Genomic DNA, 20,873 nt, shown 5'->3' with positions numbered 1-20,873 from the left:
GATTGACTGGATACTTGGCACGAGGAAATCCAGATGGGTCAAGGTTGACCAGACATCTTGTGAAAGTTCAAGTAGGTCAAGGGAGTGACCGGATACTTGACACGAAGAGAAAAGTCCAAGTGGGTCAAAGGGATTGACCGGACACTTGGTGGGGAGTCCTGGCAGGTCAAGGGAGTGACCAGATGCTAGGCATGATGTACCAACAGGTCAAGGTTGACTGGATGTTGGTTTGAGAGGCTTGGGACTTGGTTTTGGGCAAAAACCAAGAGCTGGATCGATCAGTGGATCGATCCAGGCCTTTCCCAGCGAATAGAGAGCCTCTGGGTCGATCAGTGGATCGATTGGGACGCTGCTGCTTCGCGCGATAAGCACCGGATCGATCCGTGGATCCATCTAGGCATTTTTCCAAAGCACAGAGGCGCTCTGGATCGATCCGTGGATCGATCCAAATCCTCCCCGATCGATTAGGAACAATTGAAACGATTGGGAACCGACCGTTGCGTCGTATTTGAGCCGTAGGCGAGCGTTGTCTTCGGTACTTCTTCACCAATTCATTTCAGATCTTCATCAGCTCCTCCACAGCTCTTCTTAAGCTCGAGATCGCCAGTTCTTGAAGGTTTTTGGAGGTTCTTCCAAGTCAAGAGGCGGATCAAAGCAAGGAGAAGAAACTACGGTTAGGGTTTTCGCACTCATTGTAAGCTTGTAAGCTTGTATTTCATTACCTTTCCCTTTCTTCTTGTATTGAGTCTTGTAGGGCTTCTCTGTCCTTGGTAGTTACCATAAAGGAGAGTTTTATTAGTGGAGGGTGTGTGTGTAGGTGTGGATCCTTGGACTAGTCACCTCTTGTGAGGTGGATACCAAGTAAACTAACCGTGTTAGCGTTGTATGTTGTTTTCTTTGTATTTCCGCTGCGCATTCTTGAAGAAACAAGCAACGACAAGCACACGACAAGCGCAAAGAGCTATTCACCCCCCTCTAGCTACTTTTCGGTCCTAACATTCTAAATCCTAGTCGGACTCATCTTCAGGTTCAGGCTTGGTCTTTGTCTTTTCTTTGGAGGAACCTACAAACAAAGTGATACCTTTCTCGGTTCTAGCATTAGTCTGCTCGTGTAACTCAAGTTCGCAAAATAACCCGTCTAATTTTAATTTAGAGAGATTCTTCGAAATCTTGTAGGCATCCACGATGGATGCCCACAATGCATTTCGAGGAAACACGTTTAGAGCGTACATGATTAAGTCACGATTTTCCATTTGGTAGCCGATCGCGTGAAGTCCATTGAGGATGTATTTGATCCTCGCATGGAGCTATCACGTTTAGTTACCTTGGCGTCGCTCGTTCCTTCATGTAGTTCAACCATCTTGTCCTATAATTCCTTACAATTTTGGTGTAGACCCACTCAGTTCAGCTCTTCCCTCATCAGCCCATATTGTAGTGTATTGAGAGCTTTGAAGTCCATCGAGGCTTTCCTTTTCATGTTCGGAGTCCACTATTCCGGGTCCAGTGGATTTCCAGAGTTGTCGACCAGCGCCTTGTAGCCTCTAGTGACGTTGATGTTGGGATCTAGCGCGCCAAAGACACGGAAATGTAGCGAAAAAATTACTACATACTCTTGTCCAACAGATCCATGCGAAGGGAAGAAACATTTTCTGAAAATAAACTATACCAAATTAAATTAGATGATAGAATTATACCCTTGATGTGTGCACATGATCTCCCGACAGCTCGGATCTCAGCACGATCACACGTCCGCGCCTCTATGGTATCCACACAAACAAGCCTTGCCTTTGATTGTCTCACAAATAAAGCAAGATGGAGAAGAAAATACACAAGGTTGTGCTAGCAACCTCAATTTGTGTTTCGGCCAAGAGAGGGGGAAGGGGGAAGGAGGAAGAAGAAGAAAACAAGAGACTTTTCACCTTCTCAAGTTTTCAATATTATGAAAAATATCATCCAAAATGATATTTATATCTATCCCATGGTATACCAAGAGTTTCCACCCTTTCATCTTCTAATCTAATGACTCAAAATTAACCATTCAATCCAATGGTTCAATTTTGACCATTAAACATCCTTGGTGAACTCGAGTTCACCCAATGAGTCCAACCCATTGATCCTCATGCAACTCGACTCAATCCAACAATTGGATCCATTTGAGTCTAACTCAATGAGTCAAATTTGGATTACACTTAATCCAATGATTCATCACATGAACCGATCTCCATATCAACTTGTTCTTTGTGTATGACCCTATAGGTTCTCGTAACATTAGTAATGTACCCAAATCAACATTTGTGATACATAAATAATGAGTGGCATCTAGCAAGGCATCATTGCTACTCAAGTGACGAGAAAATTGAGATCCGACCTAACCTGTCCGTGGCTATTATCTTGTATGACTTGGTCCCTCTATACTTGATATCTAGATTGATCAATGAGGCATAGACCATGTCATCCTCTTATCAATCTTTGTATTTCTTGATCTCCAAGTAGAGACACTAATCAAATAAGCTCAATATCTCATATTGACTCATTTACGCATGATCATGTTTTCTTGTGTCCTATTAATCAAGAGGCCCACATATATCGCTTCCGTCATATGGAATGGATAGATCTCATCTACATCACTCACATCCTTCCGCATAATTCATTGCATACCAAGTGATCGACTTTATAGTCCACCCTGTTACGGGTGACGTTTGACAATACCAAAGTATTCAACTTCTTATGTAGGGAACCGTAGTGATTTCAGGTCTAAGGACTATTCATACCAATAGTCACATGAGAATGTTTATGACACTCATACGACGATCCATGAAATATTCTCATGGCGGGTCATTCAGTATATATTCTCTAATATATGTCCATGTGTCAACCTGATATCTCATATCCATGACTTGTGAGATCAAGTCATCCGTTGACCTACATGCTAGTCTCAACGCATTAATATTGTCCTTGCACATTAATGCTCGACTAAGAACAGATAAGAGTAGTGTTCTCTACAATATCTCACTATCAATTCAACCAATTGATATACTGTAGATAAGAACCTACTATCCAAGGACATTATTATACTTATTCAATTGACACTGAACTGAAATAAATATAATAACCACCTTTACCTTTTATTAATAATGATATATGATACAAAATGAGCCCTTTACAATCATCTCATAATGGGTACTAGGGCTAATACTAACAGTTAAACCACTAGTCGAAGTCGGTCTTCAAGTAGACCTCCATTCGTTTCTTCCAGTAGGGGAAGTCATCCCCATTGAATAGAGAAGGATGGACTGTGCTGAAGCCTTCGATTTGAGACATTTTTACCTTGAACAAAAAAAAAAAAAAAAGAAAATCCCAAGACTTGGTCTTGGATTAGTAGTACGGTATTTAAATAAAATGTATCTAAGACTGAATTAGTGTTGCACCAATTCAGATTAATTGCTACGAGAAAACTTCCAAAAAGGTAATGATACCAGTTTGAATTATAATGTAAAACTGAAAATTGAAAAAAAAAAATGAAAAAGAATTTCACCCCCTTGTCTGATTGGTGGTTGCACCAAATCAGAGCGGTACCTACTCTCATACCACTTGTTGAATCGTGAAAGTCGATAGAGGGGGGATGAATATCGATCGAAAATGTTCATAGAGAATACGCAGCGGAAAAGAATAAAAGCAATGCTAACAAGAACCAATTTACTTGGTTCGGAGTCTTAGTCGACTCCTACTCCAAGGCTCGCACTCGTCGAGTGCTTTCGTTGGGAAATCCACTAGCAGTTTGAAAAGATGATTACAATATTAAAGTACAAGAATGCTAAATAAATGAAATACCGACAACGATTAAGGAAAAAGAAAGCAGCACGTTGTCGGAGAAGTTTCACAGTGTCGCAGGAGCACAGCGTTGTATAACAAGCGTTGGAAGACGTAGTTGTGAGTTGTATTTTGCTTCGGGGCGAGACCTCCTTATATAGGAGGCTCCGGGCGCCCGGACTATGATGTAAGTCTGGCCAATCAACGCGCTCCCCGTTATGACAAGATAGAATTTTTTGCCTCCAGGCGCCCGGACTGATTCTGGGCGCCCGGACTAACTCTGAGCGCCCAAATCCCTTCTGGGCCCTCGAACCACCTTTATCCAAAATGTCCTTCTCCTGCAAGAAAGAGTTAGTCCGAGACATAAATAATAGTTTAAACTACCTTGCAAAATAGATGTTAGCGCAATAGAAAAAGAATAGTAATTAGATTCCGTCTCACCGAGACCGGAATCTAGTCAAGATCTCAACTTAGAGTTCTGAAATGACTCTAAATTGGATCAGCGCCTAAGTTCCCTAACCGGGAACGCGTCCTCACAATCACTCTCTTCTAGTGACTTACCTTAACTTACCTGCTAGACGTCCGGTCAGCCCGTCGACCCGTCTGGACTTCGTGCCAGCTATTAAGTTAGTCCGTCGACCTAGCTGGACTTTGTGCCAGACATCCGGTCAGCCCGTCGACCAGTCTGGACTTTGTGCCAGCTATCAGGTCGCCTGTTGACCTATCTGGACTTTGTGTCAGACATCTGGTCAGCTCGTTGACCAGTCTGGGCTTCTCCTGCACACTTAGTTAAAGTGTTAAATCACAATGAAACTAACTTAACCTACTTTGTCATTCTTCAAAATCTGGGTTAGACCGTTAGTACTAACCGCACTCACACTAACTTGAGCGTTGGAGGTCCTTCGCCATGGACTCCCCCCAGTTTTTGGGCGCTGACGTTTTTTTGGTTCGTCTCCGTGAGCACAGGAGCAGAAGAAAGCCTTCCCATACCACGTCCCCTTGATTTCTACCTGCCCAATCTTATCGGGCCCTACCTTTATGTACCGTATCAATTGCCTAACAAACTTTGACACACTTTGTCACCTCATGATTGCGGAGGTTATAAGAGATGATATATAAAGGGGAGTCTTCTCTGTGATGAAGATACGTTCTCTGAACATCTAAAACCTATAATCGTACGCATGTTTTCTATTATTCTTCATTCACTTGTTCGGACTAATTCAATCATAAACGAAAAGTCTGACACGATATATATATATATATATATATATATATATATATATATATATATATATATATATATATATATATATATATATATATATATATATACTAATTAAGTCCATGCGTACTAAATATAAAAAAAATTAATAAAATTAAAAAACAAACTTAAATAGTAAACAAAATCATTTTTTTAATCATAATTTTTTATAAATAAATGATTTTTCTAGAAATAATAGAGCCAATACTTAAAATAGAATTCGACTTTTCTTCTAAAATCATTTTTGAATCCACTTGGGCAAAATCGAGAGACGCTTCATTTTTCACATTTTCCTGGTTTTTTTGTTAGCAACTTTTCTTCGGATCCATAAACGACACTGCACCGACAACAAGCCCACAGGCTTAACCTTAAAGAAAAGTACCGAAAAGTCTTCAAAATGAACGTGGCGGTGGGCGGTCGTTGTGACAGCTCTGGGCGATCCGCCATGTCCAGATCCACGCCGCTCTATCCATTGCCTGCCTCCGCTTCCTCATTTTCCACTTCTCAAGCCGGGAAGGAAGCAGCGAGCAAGAGAGGAGGGCGCTGAGGAATGGGCTTCCAGATCTCCATCTCATCCTTCCTCCTCCTCGCGTTCCTGCTTCATCTAGCTACATCTGACGGTAATTTCCCTGCGTTTCCTTCCTTATGTGCTGATTAGGGTGCCATTCGAGATCTGTTACTGAATGAGGTGGGTAATTATGTTTTGTGATGTTTGGAATCTAAATATCATGACACGGTACCTTTCGAAAGGTTGATCCATGTATTCTGTTAACAGTGGCATTTGCTAATCCCTTGATCCCCCATTGTCGACATCATTTCAGATTTTGCAAATCATGAGATTGTCTCCTTTGCATCTGATTTCATTCTGTTCAGTTATCCATTTCGACAACCCGTCTTTTTGTTGAATGTTAGTTGTTGTAGCGGTGCACAATGATTTCCGCCTTGTTTCTTTGTACTGCCTCATTGGCCTGGATTCGCAAATTTAATTTTTGTAACTGGAAATCAAGTTTTGAACATGTTTACATGCTTATTAGATGCAACATATTCCCGAGAAATTAGCTGCACATTTTAGCTTAGGTCTCCGTCCTATATAATTTGTGGTGGCCCATGTAGATCTGCACAAGTGGATGAGCTCAGTTGCATGATAGGGCCTAGGTTGTACTAGGGGTTTGAATTAATAAGCCAATTTTCGATCAGTTATGCTTAGGGACAAGAAGAATGTTGTAGATCTAGCTTGACGTAGATCTACCTCTGTGGCATGCTAGATTAATCTCACTTGAAAAATCATGAGCTAATTACAAAAGTTTATATGCTAAGTTGGACTTTGATTGTAACACTATAATTTGGTCACACTTGAACTATGAGCTAACTAAAGAAGGCTTATAGGATTAGACAAATGTATTATTTTTCACTTTGATTTAAGCATTCAGGGGCAGCAGTAGACTCTGTTTGGTGTTGATTATCTGTATCCACTGGGCCTTAAATAGTAAGAACCACATATATGAATGCTTGCTTTGGATTACGTTTTCATGTAAAATAATTGTGTAATTTTCCCAATTGTATAGCCACTTTCAGATCCTTTCTTGGTGAAGTAGTGTCAACTTACCCTGCTGTTAGGGAGACTGATTTCCTGCATTCAGTGGGTGTTCAAGTAAGGACATGTTGGGTTAAATAAAACAACATAATTGTAGCTAACTAGATGGATTTTTAGAGATGCTGATGATAGTCAACTTAATTTCGACTTGTACTCATGAAGTTTCTGTAATTGGTTAGATTTTTCACATGATCATGAAGTTTTCACTTTGATTTTTAAGGATGCTCTTTGAATAGTATAATGTAGTTGCCTGAATGCTTATTTTTTATTTATTTATGTAATTGCTGTAGGGAACTTGAATACTCTTTTGAGTAGTTTAATGAAGTATTTACCTGAGATTTTTTTTTTCAGAAAAAAAAAATCTATTATTCTTCTGGAAAGTGAATTATCTACTAGTCTTAAAAATCCTTCATAAAATATCAGTACCTGAAACTCTTTGCCACAATATCATGCTTAATTGCTAACGTTCAGAACCAAAAACTGAGCTTACAGATTTTCCCTGATACTGAAAAATCTCCCCAATTGCAGTATACATGTACTCAGATTTCTCAGAAACTTAGTGATTACTTTCTTTGCAGATACATCTACTCAGCTGTTGTCTGGCCTCAACAAGTACAGGGGTTCCCTCAACTTGACATCATTTACTGATAACAGCAATGCAGATTGCTTGGCTGAACAAGTTGCATTGGCATTCAAGGGAGAAGAGTGTAGCAACTCCACTGGATCATCTACTGTTCCTGGAACAGAGACACAGCTCCCCAACTTCCCTAATTATTTAAGCACCTGCCATCTCAATGCAACAGTCACTAGAGATGGCTCCATAATGCCAGTCTGTGTACACGGCTTAACACCTGACCTCGTGCTGTCAAACTACACTGAGACCCAGTACAATCAGTTCCTGAATGATAGCAGCTTTGTTGGAATTGGGATTGCCGATGAGGGCAATTGGGTGGTTGTTGTTTTGACGACTGATACACCTACAGGAAACTATGCTCCGGCCGCAGATACAACCTCTGGTTCAACTATTTTAGTTGCTACTCATCTTTACGTGATGCTATTGCTTCTTGGTTTTGCATTGTTTTTTATTAGCTAGAGCTTAAGTTTTATGATTTCTGTTATCAAGAAGATACAGCAAATTGAATAACATAGGAGTTATTTTCTTATGAGTTCATAACTTTCTTTGCCATTATTGTATCCTATTATGTTCCTCAGTACTATGGAACATAAAATTGTTGATTCTTAGTTGTCTTTTATTGACTCATTGCTTGTTGCAGATGATGGTGTGGATTGTTGGATATAATCTTTTAAGATGGGCTTAATTAAAATTTGTATAAGTAAATACGATCTGAACCCGTTAAAGTGATCTAACTTATGTTTATTGAGTTTTGGGTTATTAGATGCGGATTTAATGTGTAGAACATTTTAGTCCGATCCGTTATTATTTATGGGATGATAACATATTGGAGTGCCTATATAAGGGAGAGGTCCCCAAGGGATTAGGGTATCTTGACATTTTCATTTGTTCCCCATTAACGAAGGTTTGTGGTGTCGTCATCCTAATTCTCTTGGAAGATCTTCATCTCACTCCGATTTCTTCTTTTTCCTTAGGGATTTTTGGACGGTGTTAAAGAGACATGGCTCTTTAATCAGGTTTCTTGTCGTTTTGTTTAATGCTTTTATATTCTTTTGTCATACTTTCGATGAAACTAGATCTTCATGTATAGGATTATTTTCTCTGTAGAATTCATTTTGTTTCTAGAATTCATGTGGTTAGGAGAAGCAATTCCTTTCAATTGGTATTAGAGCAAGACTATGTTTCTTTGATTTTGCTATTATTTGATTGTCAAAAATCTTATGCATAGAAAACCTAGGAAAGATTTGATCTTTCATGTTGTTCGTGTGTTTCTTGAAGCACATGAAGAACAGTGGCGAACCGCTGCCATCTTCAGGAAGAATCACCGCGTTTAACCTAATTTTAGATCAAATCACGATGACTCAATCGATTGATTTGGTCAATAATCGATTACCAAGCCTAAAATTACGAAAAAAATTAAGCCGGTTCGATTACTCAATCGATTTAGTTTACTCCAATCGAAGATAAATAAAATTTTGATCCGTAAAAATCTGCTTTTTGCGTTGCGGAAACCTCGAAGTTAGCCACGGATCCGTACGAAGATAAATAAAATATTCATGTACATGTTTGTCTACACTAGATCTACCTTAGATCTACATGAAAAAGAAGTATTACCCTTGTAGCGATGCCCTTCGCTTATCCCGCTCGTCCAAATGGTTGTCGGATCTCGTAGAGTGTCAAGTGTACACTCCTCTACACATATCCACACGGACAAAAGGTGGAGAAAACCACTTAGAGTGTGCTAGCACTCTTGATAGGTCTCGGCAATGGAGGAGAAGGAGAGACAAAGAAGAGAGGAAGAAGAAGATGCCTTGATTAGCCTTGATTATTTGTGGTCGGCCACTTATTGAGCATCTTATACCTCCATGTAATACCAAGAGTCATGGCTCTTGGTCTTCCTCATGAGGTGGCACACAATGATGTAGCTTTGATGATGTGGAACATCATCAATGGTCGGCCCATGCCAAGTCACAATGAAGTGGCATTTGGTCAAGTCAAACTTGACCCTTCATCTTTCCTCTCAAGTCAAGTCAAACTTGCCCTCTTATCTCCCATGGTTGATCAAATCTACCCTTTGATTCAAATCAATTTAATTTAATGAATCTCTATTCATTGGTTTAAATTGACTCAATGAATCATAGTCTAAATTAGACTTATTCGATACATGAATCAAATTGAATCCAACTCAATTAGTCTAATTTGGATTACTCTTAATCCAATTTGGTTCATCACATGAACCTAATCTCCATCTAACTGCCCTTTGTGTGTGACCCTATAGGTTCTTGTAACATTGGCAATGCTCCTAAACTCATTTAGAAACATAAGAAATGAGCGGTATCTAGCAACACATCATTACTACCCAAGTTACAAGAATGTTGAAATCCAACATCACCATTGTGACTACTAATTGTGACTCTCACAATATGTGACAATGTCCTTCTATCCTTGACATCTAAATTGATCAATTGAGGCATAGACCGTGTCATCTCTAATCAATCTATGTCTTGAACTCCAAGTAGACTCACTCTAATCAAATGAGCTCAATACCTCATATTGACTTATTTGGACATAGTCATGCACTTAGTGGTCTCACTCTATCAAGAATCATGATGTCACTCCCGTCATATAGGAGGGATAGATCCCATCTACATCACTCACATCCCTCCGCATAATTTGTTACATACCCAGTAGTCGCCTTTATAGTCCACCCATTTACGGATGACGTTTGATGAAGCCAAAGTATGCAACTCCTTATGTAGGGAACCATTGTAACTTCAGGTCCAAGAACTGATAGTCATACTAATAGTCACATGAGAAAGTATATGACACTCATATAATGATCCATGATACTTTCTCATGGCGGGTCATTCAGTATACATTCTTCAATGCATACTCATGTGTCAACTTGATATCTAATATCCATGTCTTATGAGATCAAGTCATCGAGTTGACCTACATGCTATTCTCATCGCATTAACATTGTCTCTGAATGTTAATAATTGACTAGGAATGATTAAGAGTAGTGTTCTCTATATCATCTCATCATCAATTTAACCAATCGATTGATATAGATAAGAACCTTCTACTCAAGGACGCTATTATACTCAGTTATTTGGCACCAATACAAGTAAGTATAATAACCATAAAGAAATACCTTTATATATATATAGGAATATGATACATCGAGTCCAAACAACAATCATCATATGATTGGCTCTAGGGCTCTGACTAATAATCTCCCACTAGCACTAGTGCCAATCAGTGTAGGCTCTAACACCCAATGACCTAGTGTGACCATCATGCTTTCTCTGTGCTAAAGTGTTGGTCAAGGGATCAGCTATGATAGCCTCTGTGGGTACTCTGTAAATTTTCACATCTCCTCTATCGATGATCTCTCGAATGAGATGGAAGCGCGGTAGTATGTGTTTGGTCCGCTGGTGTGAGCGAGGTTCCTCAGCCTGCGCAATTGCTCCATTCGGCTATGCTAGGAACCACCCCAAGCTCAATAATGAACTTGCGAATCCAAACTGTCTCCTTTACTGCTTCTGATGCAGTAATATACTCGGTATCTGTTGTAGAATCAGCAACTGTGTCCTGCTTCGAACTCTTCCAGCTCACAGCACCACCATTCAAGCAAAACACGAACCCAGACTGCGATCTATAATCATCCTGGTCGGTTTGGAAGTTGACATCACTGTAACCCTTTACAGCTAGCTCACCATTGCCTCTAAATATCAAGAAATATTCTTTACTCCTTCTCAAGTACTTAAAAATATTCTTGACCGCTATTCAGTGACGTTCACCTAGATCTGACTGGTATCTGCTCGTCATGCTCAAAACATACGAAACATCAGGACGAGTACATAGCATGGCGTACATGATAGATCTTATGGCTGAAGCATAAGGGATCTTATCCATGCGGTCTCTCTCCTCTCTAGAAGAGGGACTTTGAGTCTTCGAAAGACTCACATCATGTGACATCGGCAGAAATCCTTTTTTGGAATTCTGCATGGCAAACCGTAGTAATAACGTGTCAATATATGTACTTTAACTTAGGCCAAGCAATCTCTTAGATCTATCTCTATAGATCTTTATGCCTAGAATACAAGCTGCTTCACTTAAGTCCTTCATTGAGAAACAATTCCCCAACCAAGTCTTTACAGACTGCAGCAACGGGATGTCATTTCCAATGAGTAATATGTCATCCACATACAATACAAGGAAGACAACTGTGTTCCCAACAACCTTCTTGTAGACACAGGGTTCATCTTCATTCTTGATGAAATCAAACTGTTTGATCACATCATCGAATTGAAAATTCCAGATCCGAGAAGCTTGCTTTAGTCCATAAATGGACTTATGCAGCTTGCATACTCTGTCAGTATACAGTGGATCTACAAAACCCTCAGGTTGTGTCATGTACACATCCTCGAGTAAGTTTCCATTCAGAAACGCGGTTTTGACATTCATCTTCCAGATCTCATAATTCGTGGTATGTTGCAATAGCAAGCATGATCCGAATGGACTTAAACATCGATACTGGAGAAAAAGTTTCGTCATAGTCAATATTGTAAAATACGGCAACAAAATAATAATTAAAAATAAGATTATTTGACAAATAATCTTATCGGAATTTTTAGGGATTTTTAGAAATTTTTCTAGAATTAATTGGAGCTTGTAAAGTCTGTTTAAGCTACCATATTTAAAAGAGGAATTGATTGAAGCAAAGTTAGTTTTTGATTATTAAACCCTAAGTAATGTGTCGTCTCCCTCCTCACGACGTGTTCGCGATCACGCTGTGCCCGCGCGACCGCCGCCTCTGCACGGTCGCCGCCCCCGCGCGATCGACGCCTCCGCGCGGTCGCCGCCTCCACGCGGTCGCCGCCTCCACGCGACGGCCGAGCCCTCACGACCGTTGAGCCCGTGCGATTGCCGCGTCTGGTTGCGACGTTGTCGTTCACTGGAAACTGCTCCTTTTTCGTGTTCACACACCCGCAAGTCCTTGGTGGGCATCGTCGCACTGCCTATCCACGCCCTGTCGTCGGCACCATGTTTCTACGCCGCCGCCCCCACTGCCCGTTCACTCCTCAGCGGCTCGCCTTCACCAAGCTCACAACGGCGCTGTTCTGCCGTGAGGACGATGGCGACGCCCAACGGCTCCATGCTCCAATGCCAACGTCGGCAGTAGCCGACCCTCACCCAGACCAAGTAGTTGCAACCGTGTTCCAGACCCTCCACGCAACTCCTTGTGTTGCCATCGGAGCGCTGCCGTCGTGGCACACCACATCGCCTTTGTCGAGCTTGAAACGCTGGTTGCGACTAGCCATCGCCGCACTACTCCCTCCATGCCTTGGACAACAGATTGCCATCGCTGACTTCCCGTGGAATGCAAGTAGTTATGCTGTCGGAGAAGAAGCGAAACAGAAGGTAACAACGATGAGTAATTAAGGCAAGGATGTGATTAATGCAATTATACATTTAATTAAAATTGGTGGATCATCCAACGGATTAAGGAATTATCAAAACAGTGGTTTTAACTAAAATCCAAATTTATGCTTTTGAGTTAATTAGATTAATTAAATATTTATGCAAGGTTAATTGAAGGTTTGGTTTAAATGAATTATTTATAATTTAGTTATGAGTTACGTACTTATAGGATGAACAAATAGAATTGATTAGAAGGATTAAAAGGTTGATTAGGTGAGATTAATAGATGGACTAGTTGATTAATTAAGGTTAATTGATGAAATACACAAAAGTAATGCTTAATCAATTAAGGAATAGATTGATGGATTAATTAATTAATGGATTTCTTAATTAATTAGTAAATAGGTTGATTAATGGGTTAATCCATGGTATACCTTAGATAATATTCCTAATCGGATTAGGATTATGATTAGCTATGTGGTTTATAATAAGTCTTAGCTATATTGTGCATGTTATGTGATTTGCAGAACGTTGATTCGGGATGAGCGTCTCGATGTAGGATTTCTGGTCACGATCTTCTTATAAGGCGGGTACTTTTTGCTTTGTTTTCTTTTAGTACTTTGACCTTGGTGCATGAATTATTTTAGATAAGGACTGTTTACCCTGACTCCACTCTTACTTTCCTGCACTTGATACTTCCACGCAATTTTTGAGAAATTCGTTCCATATCTATACAGTCTCTTGTTGTTGTCCATGATAAGTAGCAGATACTAGATACCATGTTTGTATGCTTTGACTGTTGCTTATTTATGTACGATATTGAGCATGATGACTTCATGTAGCATACCTGTTTCTGTTTATATATATTTGATGACTGTTGCATTGTTCGCATCTTGTCATGACATGCATGTCAACGACCAATTCTCCCTTGCGGTCGAGATAGTCGTTAAAAAGGGGTCGCATCCTCGGCCACTCGAGAGTGGTAGCTAGAGTTGATGCCGCTTGTCCTGTCGTGCCGCACTCGGCCACTCATGGAGAGTGGTAGCTGGAGTTACGAGCAGCAGGGACCCCGTCGCAGATGTAGCTAGTTAGCTAATTTGTAACTGTCCCCTCGACCACTCGTGTGAGTGGTAGCTGGAGTGGTGTACAGTCTGTCACTGACCCGGCCTCTCGACCATACAGGGGTCATGGTACGGAGAGGTGGGCGGGAGTGGCCATCCGTGCATACGCTATTATTATATTTGCTTTGGCTGCTGCGGTCTATATATGTTGTTATTCCTTACTTAGGTTGAGATATATTCTCATTGTAGATGTTTAGTCATTGGAAATTTGTATATACCTTGCTTATTACCTCTGTAGTATGAGCAGTACTGTAGCAGATTAGTACCAGTTCTGACCTACTATACTTAGCCTAGGATATGGTTTCAGGTATGAACATTTATTTTGGTTCTATTATAGTATCTGCTATTCTTCTTATGAGGCTGTATACTATTGACACTCTCTACTTACATGTTATGTTCATGCACTATCTCTTTCCTTACCCGCTGAGTTTCAATACTCACCACCCCACAAAATTATTTTCTTTCGTCAGGTAACAGATAGATGAATCATGGATGCTTGGAGAGATGCCGGCTGCCAGTCCTGGGTCCTACGTCACACTCGAGGATAGTTTTTGTTGAGTTTTGTTATCGTTCAGATTGTATGTTAATTTTGCGTACTTTGCTTTTGAACAAGTCACTGGGATTTTTTTTTTTTGGAGTCTAGCCTGGTGGTTGCAGGTATTTTTGTTAGTACCATTGTTGGTCTTATGTTCGTATTATTTTATGTTTTCCGCTGCGTTTACGCTGTTGTGTGTTTACTTTCAGCCGTGTAGGCTTATTAAATTGCGTGGTTGTGTTTATTTTATATCCAGCCATGTAGGTTGTGGATTATGTTTATATGTTGAGTATGTATGTATTTATTGCTTCAGATTGTCACCTGTACAGGGGAGATGTTGTCGAATTTTTGTCTGGCATGGACTCCTTTGGGGGCGTGATAAATACACTGAATTTGCTTAAAACCTTTAGCTACCAAACGACCCATATAGGTAATAAGTCCATCCATGTCAGTCTTTCTCTTAAAGACCCACTTACTGTTGGAGCAATCCCAAAGGTCTGTGGGACCATGTGTTTTGGTGTTTGGGCAAAGGGTTTAAGTTAGGATTGCCCTCGTTATTTGATATGTGTACTTGAGTTGTGCAGGACTGCAGGATACACATGTGTCTCAGGTTGACGGCTTCGGGTCCGGTGAAGGATGGAGCATCCGAGAGACCGTGGACAAGGCAGCAAGGACAAAGGCCGAGGGAGGCGACTTCGAGGCATACGCGAAGGATGACATTGGGGACGAGCCGCGGGCTTGAATGCATCCGAGGGACGAGAGCTAAAGGAAGTAGGCCTGAAGGAAAGAGGTCAAGACTGCAAAGAAGAGTCAAGTGAGTCATGAGGGTCCGAGTGCGAGAGAAATGTACTCGGGATGGGAAACCCTAGATTTAGGGTTGTACCAGTTGACTTGTACTGGGACTAGTCGACTGGTGGTGAGCACAGAGAGCTTCTGTGCCTGAAATGGCTGGGATCAGTCAACTGGTCCTGGGACCAATCGACTGGTATAGAGCCGTTGAGAGAGTCGTTGGGCTGGCACCAGTCGACTGGTGCAAGGACCAGTCGACTGGTAACGGGCAAATCAGCTTTCTGATTTCTTCCAAGCTCTATAAGAAGGAGCTTGGGATGGCCGGCCAAGGTGACGAAATTAGACTTGGTTAAAGTTTAATTAGTAGTTACCAAAGTGCTCAAGGTCTCTTGTGTCCAAATGTTCTTGGTTGGTGTTGTGGTGAGGTTTCTCCACCCACAAGGAGTTGCTTGAGTAGCCGGGGTTTGCCGGGGGCTAATCCACCGAAGGATCAGGATCGTCCACCTTACGGACAGCCGTGGAGTAGGAGCATCATCTCCGAACCACGTTACATTAACGTATATTGGTTTGCTTGTTATTTTCTTTGTCTTTAGCTTTCATATTCGTAATTAGTATTTGTATTTCCGCTTGCGCACTAACGAATACGTAGGAAGCGAGTAAATGGGGGCGCCGTCTATCCAACCCCCCTTCAAGTCGGCCGCTAGATTCCCCTGCACTTACACCCAATGGGGTTGACGCCTTTAGGTGGATCAACCAAAGTCCATACTTGGATGGTGTACATGGATTCCATCTTGGATCTCATGGCCTCTAGCCATTTCTCAGAATTTGGTCTCATCATAGCTTCCTAATAGGAGGTAGACTCATTCTCAACGAGCATAACGTCGTCATGGTCAGACAAGAGAAAAGAGTATCTTTCAGGCTGACGACGTATCCTGTCAGACCTGCGAAGAGGTAGGTCTACTTGAATTGGTTGTTGTTCCTCAACTCCTTGTGCAACGACCTCATCATCCACAACATTTTACGGTTCCAGTTCAACTTCCATCAAGGCTTCAGTGCAATGGTCCATATCTTGAACTTCTTTAAGATCGAACGAACTCCCACTAGTTTTTCTAGAAACAAAGTCCTTTTCTAGAAATATCTCAGTCTTAGCCACTAACACTTTGTGGTGACTGGGAATGTAGAAGTAATATCCCTTCGTTTCCTTGGAATATCCTATAAAATAGCACTTATCGGATTTGAGTCCCAATTTGTTCGAGACTTGACGTCGAAGGTAAGTCTCACAACCCCAAATCTTCATAAAAGATATCTGGGCATCTCTCCCAGTCCATATCCTATATGGTGTCTTTATCACAGCTTTGGATGGAACACGGTTAAGTGTGAAGGCTGTTGTGTCTAGAGCATATCTCCAAAAAGATATAGGAAGATCTGTGTGACTCGTCATAGATCATACCATATCTAATAGGGTATGATTCCTCCTTTCGGATACACCATTCCACTGTGGTGTTCCAGGAGGAGTGAGTTTGGATAGAATCTCACACTCAGCTAAATAGTCACGAAACTCATGGCTAAGGTATTCACCACCTCGATCTGATCGTCTTGCCTAGCTAGTTTTATACTTTATTCTTGAATTCTTTGACCTTTTCAAAGGATTGTGACTTATGTGTCATCAGATACACATAACCATATCTACTGAAGTCATCAGTAAATGTAATGAAGTACCTATAACCAACTCTGACAGTGACATTGAAAGGGTCATATACATCACTATGTATAAGTCCTAACAAGTCAGTTGCTCTTTCGTTGTGTCCAATAAAGGGAGTCTTGGTTATCTTGCCCAGTAGGCATAACTCGCATGTCTCATATGATTCAAAATCAAATTAGTCCAGCAAACCATCTTTATGGAGCTGGGATAAGCGATTCTCATTTATATGACCTAATCGACAATGCCAGAGATAGGTTCGGTTCATTTCATTTGACTTAAACCTTTTAGTACTTATGTTATAGATGGGGTTCTCTAAGTCTAGAATGTAGAATCCGTTCATCAGAGGTGCACTACAATAGAACATATCTTTTAAATAAACAGAACAACATTTGTTCTTTATTATAAATGAAAAGTCTTTCTTATCTAAACAAGAAACTGAAATGATGTTCTTTGTGAGAGCAGACACATAACAACATTCATCTAATTCTAGTACAAGCTCAGAGGGCAGAGATAGAAAGTAAGTTCGTACAGCAACAGCAGCAACCCGTGCTCTATTGCCTACTCGTAGATCCACCTCGCCCTTCGTCAATGCCCTGCTATTTCTCAGCGCTTGCACATTAGTACAAATGTGAGATGCACATCCGATATCTAATACCCACGATGAATAAATAGAAAGATTGACTTCTATAACATATATACCCGAAGTAGAAATCTCATTTCTCTTCTTCTTAAGATCTTCCAGGTATCCTTTGCAGTTCCTCTTCCAGTGCCCGGTCTGACCGCAGTGGAAGCAGGTAGCATCCTTGGCAACACCTCCTTTAGGTTTCATTACCTTGCCTTTGCCCTTTGCTTGAGACTTTCCCTTACTTTTAGGCTTGCCCTTGCCTTTATGCTTTTGCACCATCAAAATGGAGTTAGGCTTTACCTTTTTAAGGTTGAGCTCAGCAGTTCGCAACATGCTTAGCAGCTCAGGCAGTTGCTTATCAATTTCATTCACGTTGTAATTTATGACAAATTGACTGTAACTTTCTGGCAAGGATTGCAAAATCAAGTCAGTGGCCAATTCTTGGCCAATTGGGAATCCCAACCTCTATAGGTTCTCTATGTACCCAATCATCTTGAGTACGTATGGACCTACGGGAGTCTCATCTTGCATCTTGCACTGAAACAACGCCTTAGAGATCTCAAATCTCTCGTGCCTTGCTTGTCCTTGATATAGTTGACGAAGATGTTCAACCATATCATAAGCAGTCATCAACTCGTGTTGCTTCTGAAGCTCAGATTTCATGGTTGCAAGCATGAGGCATGACACATCTAATGCATCATCTTGATGCTTCTTATAAGCATCTTGGTCGGCTCACGTGGCAGTGGCAGGAGGTGCCTTCGAAATGGGCTCCTCCAGGACGTATAGTTTTTTTTCTTGTCTGAGAACGATTCTCAGATTCCTGTACCAGTCCAGAAATTAGCTCCATTGAGCTTGTCCTTATCAAGGACAGAACACAGGGAGAAAATGTTCGTGTTCGTCGACATGGTAATCTACAACATAAATAAAGCATAAAGTAAAATCATATTCCACTTATTATTTAATTAGACCTTTAACTAAATGATGCTCTCACTGAATTATAGGGCTTTTGTAGAATCAAGTCATGGATGTGATCAAACCACACTACTAGATTCATACCAATTAGCTATAATTATCGCGGGACAAGATCCACATCATACTACGCCTTGAGTTAGCTTTGGCTAAATCGCCCAAGACTTAGTATGATCGGTAGATAACTAATTATCAATTACATCTTTATGCAACTCTTGTTTATAGGATCAAGATAAATGTGATCTTTATCCTATCTTCCCAACCGTTGGAAAATGCCTATAGTTTTACCCGATCCAATTGAGTTAACTAGCTATACTTAATCTAATTGAGTTTGTTCTCACCCAAGCTTTGATAGGCGGGACCAAGATTGTACCTCCGCACCCTACCAAGATAATATGCGTTGCACTGCTTTGGCAGATTCAACAACAACAAATGATCGAGATAGTGATGGGTATCAAAACTTGGTAGGTATTTCGAGTTGACTTGATTAAGATCTAATCTAATCATGTATGTGTATCATATACGCATTAAGGCACTAATTATCCTATATTAGCATGCATCACATACACATATTAGCATGCATCACATATATATATATATATATATATATATATATATATATATATATATATATATATATATATATCAATATATATATATATATACATATATACTGATTAATTAATTTTTGATGAGGTCATAGCCCTACTACGATCTTCTCAAGCCAATGAAAAGATCGGACGGTCAATCTAGGGTTAACGGCTTCTTCAAGCACCTCCTTTTGACCACCATGCGTTGACAACACCCTCTTCGTAACTCCTTCTTGAGTGGACATTCCACCACTTCATTTTGTACATTACAAATATGAAACTCGAGTTACATTCGAGTCTAAAATCTATTTACAATAGAAACATAATAAGGGAGGCACGACGCGCAGGTCGCATATCATATACAACACGCACAATACTAAAATGGCGCGCATGCCATATTATGAATTACAACACAATTTTAACCAATCACATTGGGGTTTTTGGGCCATGACCATCACAATATTATACATAATTCTAAATTATGTATTTTATATAAATTTCTATAATTTTACTACTGTTTTATTAATTTTATGAGTCACAACTCCTCGGCGGTCCCGTTTAGCGATTTTCGGGTGCGATCGCGAGACAATGCCCCTTGCGGGGTTAGGGGCAGCACCCCTTCTCGCGAAATAAATATCACGAGTGTCCCAAACTGATCTAATAGCGCCTTAAGCCGCTGTCCCAAAAAAAAAAATTGTTTGGGCGAGACCTTGTCGTTTCAGAAGGTTTTTCTTGGTATTTGAGGCCTACAAGTGTCCAAGCACTTGTTGCTTCGCCTCTACAAGAAAAATACTCACAAAATCTATAAAAGTAGAAAAATTACAGAAACTTACAGACCTGAAACCTTTTCGTAATAACAAATACAAACATGTATAAGCATCGCACGTGGCTCTGATACCTGTGTTAGCAATTACGAGCCGCAAAAATCGCGTTTTGCATTGTGGAAACCTCGAAGCTAGCCACGGATCCGTGCGAAGATAAATAAAATATTCATGTACATGTTTGTCTACACTAGATCTACCTTAGATATACATGAAAAAGAAGTATTACCCTTGTAGCGATGCCCTTCGCTTATCCCGCTCGTCCAAATGGTTGCCGAATCTCGTAGAGTGTCAAGTGTACACTCCTCTACACATACCCACACGGACAAAAGATGGAGAAAACCACTTAGAGTGTGCTAGAACTATTGAGAGGTCTCGGCAATGGAGGAGAAGGAGAGACAAAGAAGAGAGGAAGAAGAAGATGCCTTGATTAGCCTTGATTATTTGTGGCCGGCCACTTATTGAGCATCTTATACCTCCATATAATACCAAGAGTCATGGCTCTTGGTCTTCCTCATGAGGTGGCACACAATGATGTAGCCTTGATGATGTGGAACATCATCATTGGTCGGCCCATGCCAAGTCACAATGAAGTGGCATTTGGTCAAGTCAAACTTGACCCTTTATCTTCCCTCTCAAGTCAAGTCAAACTTGACCTCTTATCTTCAATGGTTGATCAAATCTACCCTTTGATTTAAATCAATTTAAGTTAATGAATCTCTATTCATTGGTTTAAATTAACTCAATGAATCATAGTCTAAATTAGACTCAATCGACACATGAATCAAATTGAGTCCAACTCAATTAGTCTAATTTGGATTACTTTTAATCCAATTTGGTTCATCACATGAACCTAATCCTCTTGGTCCATCATATGAACCTAATATCCATGTAACTTCCCTTTGTGTGTGACCCTATAGGTTCTTGTAACGTTGGCAATGCTCCTAAACCCATTTAGAAATATAAGCAATGAGCGGTATCTAGCAACACATCAT

General features: G+C 40.5%; 1 protein-coding gene across 1 annotated transcript; it reads left to right on the top strand.

The window, feature by feature from the left end:
• Positions 1 to 5,458: 5,458 nt before the first annotated feature.
• Positions 5,459 to 7,926, top strand: LOC122045597 (uncharacterized GPI-anchored protein At5g19250-like). Its single transcript, XM_042605877.1, has 2 exons — positions 5,459 to 5,691; positions 7,244 to 7,926. Exons 1-2 carry the CDS (start codon positions 5,622 to 5,624, stop codon positions 7,756 to 7,758), a joined length of 585 nt encoding a protein of 194 aa, XP_042461811.1. The 5' UTR covers positions 5,459 to 5,621; the 3' UTR covers positions 7,759 to 7,926.
• Positions 7,927 to 20,873: the final 12,947 nt, after the last annotated feature.

This window comes from Zingiber officinale, chromosome 2B (genome assembly GCF_018446385.1).
Source record: "Zingiber officinale cultivar Zhangliang chromosome 2B, Zo_v1.1, whole genome shotgun sequence".
Taxonomy (NCBI): Eukaryota; Viridiplantae; Streptophyta; class Magnoliopsida; order Zingiberales; family Zingiberaceae; genus Zingiber; species Zingiber officinale.
Note: the sequence above shows the minus strand (reverse complement) of the source record. Positions and strands in the feature narration are given on the sequence as shown.